Below are 6,479 nucleotides of genomic sequence, written 5' to 3'. Positions count from 1 at the left end.
TTATGTAAAGCACTTTGAATTACCATTGTGTATGAAATGTGCTATATAAATAAACTTGCCTTGCCTTGCCTATAGTTTATATTATATTATATTAATTATATTATATTATTATTCATTTACTATTACTATTATATCAATAATAATGTGAACAAAAAAGTAAATAAATAAAAATGTGAACAAAATTTGGCTGTTTATATTACAGATCTATCTATCTATCTATCTATCTATCCATCTATCTATCTATCTATCAGACAGACAGTCTGTCTGTCTGTTTCCATTTATTGGCCATTTATTTCATGATTAAAGATGCAGAAGTCAAATGGAGGAGCAACAGCAATAGATATCATAAGACGTGTCGTACCTGGACTGCATGTCTTGTGTTTTGTGTTGGCTCGCTGGTGCCGCCCCTGTGGTCTGATGTGTGACGTGCTGCTGAAGCTCCACTAACGACTGCAGGTACTGCTGCTGGTGCTGCTGTTGCTGCTTGTAGCGGGACAGGATGAAGAACAGACCCAGGATGCTCTTCAGATTTCCATTACACACCTCTGAAGATCAAACACACCAGATTTAGAAAGTACCACAGGAAGAGCTCTTTAATCCTGCATTAAATTGATGCACTAAACCTTAAATACAGCATGTTTTAGTACAGAATCAAGTCAGAAGAAGCCGTCATTGTGTCACATGCTAGTTAACCTCATCATAGGGAAGTTTAAGTTTTGTTTATAATAAGCTGAAAATATGGGGCAGATAAGTTCTGCTCTGAATGAGGAAGTGATATACAGTATGACTATATGCAACTGTCTGGAGAATGCAAGTTTAGCACGGTCATTTGACCGTCTGGAATCTTGTGCATCATAAATTAGACGTTAACATTTATAAACAGTCACTGAAACGATTGACTTCTAATTGAGACCTTTTATGAGGAGACGCTGATTCAATAAGCAAAGCTTTGAAGTGGCGGATGGAGTTTAGAAGCCCAAATGCTATTATCCTGATTCAGAGTCGATGCAAATGAGCGCTGTGAGGTGTCCTATGAGAAATGCTTTTCAAACTTCCTTCCGAAATTGAAGTTGTGAGTTTGAATAAGTGCCAGCACGGCGTTGCTCTGATCACAGAGATAAAGGATTGAAGATGAAGGCAAAGGCATCGATTGTCTGTGCTCCGCCTGCCAGCAACACTTTACTCTCTCGTGCCCATTTATGAAATGGCCTTCATTCATACTCACACACTGCTAATGGCTGGTGCTGAAAGCGACTGAAGGATGGTGGTGCTGAGGCAGCGCTAAAGAGAAGAATCCGGCTTCGTTCTGACAGCCCGACTGTTTGTTCTGCCCGTCAGCAATGTTTGGGGTTATTAATCTCCCCCCGGTTCAATTTGGGATCGTGCAGAGCTGTAATTTGTATTCTACATAATAAAGCACTCAGATGGTATGTTTCAGTCGAACATATTTTCTGGGCCAGGCAACAGAAATTTGGCACCGTTTGGTGTCGTTGCACTACAGATCAATATGGAAAATGCAAGGCGCAATAATGTGTTAAACTGTTTATTCTGGCAGGCTAATTTGTAAATACATTTTGTATGTTTGCATTAATGGAGGGAATTAATCTTTTTCTTCACAATTGCTCTGTGCAACAGCATATGGAGTGCATTTGGATTTTGGCAAAGGCTATGTTGATTCACATTAAGCTAATACAACTCTGTATGATTTCCACAAACAGCAGTGTATGCCACTATAGAAAATAATAGTTACTAGTATAGTACTACCGTAAAATCATAATAACCACTGTAAAATCATAATAACTGATTATGGCATCTACCTCAATGAAGGAATCTTTCAGAATCTTTGTATTTTTTCATGAAAGTGCAATTACAGTTTAGTTTAGTTACAGTTTTATTACAGTTTAGTTACAATCTTATTCATCAAAGAATCCTGGAAAAAAAGTATCCCCAAAAATATTAAGTAACAGCTGTTTTCAACATTGATAATAATAAGAAATTGGAAATAATAATAAAGAATGATGAATTTTTGCTGTTCTATCGAGATAAATAGATAGATAACCAGTCACAACCAGAAACAGTAATTAATATTTTTCTTATGAAATCCTCTTCTAGTGAGTAAAATTATTGCACTTGCATAACCCTGTAAATACTCTAGCTAATAGATCATGCCACACATTTTGCAAACTAACACCAGTGAGCTAGGACTTAAATTGGAAACTTGAAGTAAAAGCTGTCAGCAAATTAACACACTTTTAACAGAAGTTTAAATGTGGAGTCATTAGATCTTGCGGTCACTAGCTGCACAAGGTCAAAGGCATATCTGTTCAGACAGGCTCATTAAGGGAAGTGAGGACAGAGAAGTGTGAATGCATTATCTATTTACAGTGACGTGCCCTTGACCACTTCTTCTGTGTACAGTTGCGTTCTAGCATTCCCTGGCCAAAACAGTCAGTAAACACCAGGGATGTGGGAAGTAGGGGTGCTGAGGGGGCTGCAGCACCCCCTGTTTTCACATGGTTGCAAATGCAAAGTCAAGTTTGTTCGTTTAAATTTATTCAGTTTTAGCATTTAATAATGTATTTGTAATGATCTCTGAAATGTAAATTGTAAGTGAGCTATAATAAACCCATGTTTATCTTTATAAACATGATTAATTTTACTTGTGATGTTTTCTATATGGGATGATTAGCCTAATCCTCATGAACACGTGACGCTAGCGCGTGGTATCAGACATGAACTGTACAGAATGCAAACAAGATTAACTTTAATACAAGGAGATAATGGCGCAAAAGCGAATTTCAGATTTTTTTAAATGCCCATCCCAGCAAAAACTTTCCAAAATAGGCATCCAACACCAGCCCCAGCACGAGCACCGACGTAAGTGAACCAGCTCCAGCACGAGCACGGAGACAAGTAAGCCTAGCGGACCCAGCCCAACCCCCGAGATTGATCAGCTACTATCGATAATTTCAAAAATGTGATATGCAGTCAAATTTCCCAGTGTGTATGCCACTTAAACGAGTGTTCATATCGACGCGGTTGTAGTGCTTTGTGGGGATGTCAAATGTGAGGTGACTCCCCCCCCCTTCACCCAGCACCCCCAACCGAAAATATCTTCCCGCGCCTCTGGTAAACACTTAAAACTTTGTTTGGATTTACAAAAGTGGATTGGATGTGTGTACAACATCGTTCAAAAGTTTGGGGTCAGTAAGACTTTTTTTTAAATGTTTTTGAAAGTCACTTATGCTCACCAAGGGTTTATTTTATCAAAAGTAAAAACAACAATATTGTAAAATATTATTACGACTTAAAATAACTGTTTAATATATTTTAAATTGTAATTTATTCCCGTGATAGAAAAGCTGAATTTTTAGCAAGTCACACAGATTTGCAATGAGGGTGAGTAAATGATGACAGAAATTCCTTTTTTGAGTGAACTATCCCTTTAACACAGCAAAGATTAGGAAAAGTGATTTCTATGAAAACAGGCTTCCTGTATTTTACATATTAATGAACGTCTTTCAATTTGAATACCTCAGAAGGACATGCTTGATCTCCTTTGACTTGTGAGGATTCTTTTTTTTATTATTATTTGAGCGAAAGGATTAAACAGCTCAGCGGAAGTGCCTCTTCAGTTATGCTGAGTTAGCACGGAGTGTCTTCATACACGTGTGTGTTTCTTGTCAAGGTGGGTTTCATGGTCAGGTCACCAGTGAAGGTGCCCCATCTGATCCTAGGAGAAGTCTTTAAGACTGACCTGCTCTATAACAAACGGCACCTTTTCACCGGATCCTCACAGCCAATGAGATCAAAGCTCACTCTGTGCAGAGGTCACGGTGTGCCCTTCACTTAAAAGCACTTAAAACTGGAGTCCCGCTGTGCGGTCTGATACCCTACACACTGTGAACAGGGAGTCATGGCCACTGCAGCAGGAAAAGGTATATTGAGAGTTTGCACCTATCATTACTGGGGAAAGAAGGCTAGGATAACACTCAGCAGGGATGCACCGTCTCAGGTGTTTCTTAAAAATTCCTTCTAGAAATAGAAATAGAAACAAACAACTGTAAATATACAGTGCCATTCTATGAAACCAATGCAATTTGGAAATGTGATTTGTTTTAAAATACATTAAACATTCTATCAGACAAAGAATGGCATTAAGTGCTAATAAAATATCTGAAAGTGGCTGAATTCAGATTACAGTGACAAAAATATTCATTAATAATAATAATAATAATAAACATTATTGTCTGACTTTTTTATTTTTCTATTTTGTATTTATAATTTATATATTCAAGCTTGCAAAACAAGTCTTTTCTTGGACAGAGTTATTCAATTATAACATATTTTATTTAATACATTCATGAAACTTCAGGAGGAGTGAAGTTTAATCTGTTCTAAATTCTTGAATAAGTTCAAAAATAAATAAATTCAAGAGTAAAGAGAAAATTCTATATATGTGACATACTGTCTGTGGTTTAGACATTATTACTTTTATTTTCCTTGGAAAACTCCTACACACTCAGGCACATCAAACACAAAAAGCAACTTCTTTTATAAAGGTCTCGAGTCGGCACGCCTCATAAAAAATTAAACACAAGCGTATGCAAGCCTTCAAAACCCTAACTCTGAAACCTCAGCTAATTTAATTAAGATAGCTACTCACAGCTTTAGGAAAGATGCTCAATAAACACAAACACAGCCCTGTGGAAGGGAAAGTGTGTGTGATAAAAGTCTTGAGAAACCCAATACACTGTATATTTATGGACCCTGTGCACTCATGTTGCTGAATTTAGCGGGACAGTGAATACAGTATCCAAGCTGCTTTAGGTTAATGATATCATTCCACACTGCATTTAGTACACTTAAGCTCTTACTTATGCTAAAAAAGAAAATCAAGGATCTTTGCGGTTTGTCGATGCAGCAGTTCTAAGAAACCTAAAACGTTTCAAAAATGATCAGATTCAAACATCAACAGGTCTCTATGGACTCAAACACACACCACTCATCCAGCTATAATTATGTGATACTTAACAGTGCATGTATGGAATTAAATGGAAATGATAAAATAATGATTATTCCACCTTGTTCTGAGATGTTAATGTGTGGTTGTTAATATATTTCCTCAGGTATTTCTGCTATATTTATGACAATGCTGCTTGTTTTCTTTTTCAAACTTTTTTATTAACAGAAACTGGAAGTGTTAATACATTAAATTAATTAAACACTATTTATTAAAAACATGCTTCTATAACATTTTTAGATTTTGATTCTGAATATTTTTCCATAAAAATAATGGGAACACTTCACAATAAGGTAGTAGTTTACTGTAGTTACTGCATAAAATAATTTTACCTAATAGCGAGCAATACATTTGTTACAGCATTAATCTTTGTTAATAATAAAAATACAACTGTTCATTGTTAGTTCATGTTAAGTCCATTAAATAATATTAACAGATACAGCTTTTGATTGTAATAATGCATTAGTAAATGTTGAAATTAACATTAAAGGGGTCATCAGATGCCCAAATTGATTTGATTCTTTAGGGTCTTAATGAAAAGTCTGTAACATAGTTTGGTTAAAATTTCTCAATGGTAGTGTAAAACAACACTGTTTTTACACTGTCAAAAACAGCTCTGTCTACTGTTTTATTGCATGCCTCTTTAAATGCAAATGAGCTCTGCTCACCCCGCCCCTCTCTTCTGAGACGCTCTCTGAGAGACGGTAAACTTTAGCCGCATGCATCGTAAAACTCGCTAACTAGCACATTATTAGGAAAAGCGATTTTCAAAGACTCATTAAAAAACTTTATACTCGCTTCTTCTGTAGGTGAGGCTGGATCACGAACCATTTGCGCGAACATAAATGGATTTAGGTAGATCGGGGGCGCATTCCCTTCAGAAACAAAGGTAATCCACTGCGTCTTCAGCGGCTCAGGTGTCGGGAGTAAATGACGACTGCTATTATTCATTATTACATCCAACAACAGAACACCTCGATCGCTTAGGAGTCATTCTTGTCTACATCTGCTCCGGCGGTGAAACAATCAGGGGTGCCAGGTTTCACAACAAAACCTGCCCAACTGCTACTCAAAACTAGCCTAAAACTAGCCCAATCGCATTTTCAGGGGGTTCCCCAGTAAAAATCGCATTCCGGTGGGGTAAAATACACGTTTTTGGTGGGGTTCCCCTGGTAAAATAGCATTTTAGGGGCTAAATATCATGTTATTGGGGTTGCTTAAACCCGCGGACATGAAAAACAACCCACGGCAACAGTGTTAAAGTAGGGAAAATCGCAGACTTGGCAACACTGGAAACAATGGCGGACTGATGACAGCTAACTCAGGGCAGGTCTAAGGTAAAACACCAGTCCAGTCTGTGCTGAAACGCTACTGTCAATCAAGCAATCATGGGAGGGGCCTGTCTGTGTGACGTCACACAGACAGGCATCTGAGATCGGCTCGATTTGAGAAAGGG

General features: G+C 37.5%; 1 protein-coding gene across 1 annotated transcript in view; it reads right to left on the bottom strand.

Annotated features, from left to right (window-relative positions):
• LOC107694146 (neuron navigator 3-like) overlaps positions 1 to 6,479 on the bottom strand; it is a 184,387-nt gene that overhangs the window by 97,642 nt on the left and 80,266 nt on the right. Inside the window, exon 5 of the mRNA XM_016493750.1 lies at positions 362 to 545. Within this exon, the coding sequence (XP_016349236.1) occupies positions 362 to 545 (184 nt within the window). The remainder of the gene's footprint in view (positions 1 to 361; positions 546 to 6,479) is intronic.

Source organism: Sinocyclocheilus anshuiensis, unplaced genomic scaffold (genome assembly GCF_001515605.1).
Source record: "Sinocyclocheilus anshuiensis isolate Anshui unplaced genomic scaffold, SAMN03320099.WGS_v1.1 scaffold1003, whole genome shotgun sequence".
NCBI classification, from domain to species: domain Eukaryota; kingdom Metazoa; phylum Chordata; class Actinopteri; order Cypriniformes; family Cyprinidae; genus Sinocyclocheilus; species Sinocyclocheilus anshuiensis.
The sequence above is the reverse complement of the archived record's forward strand: the minus strand, read 5'-3'. Positions and strand labels throughout refer to the sequence as shown.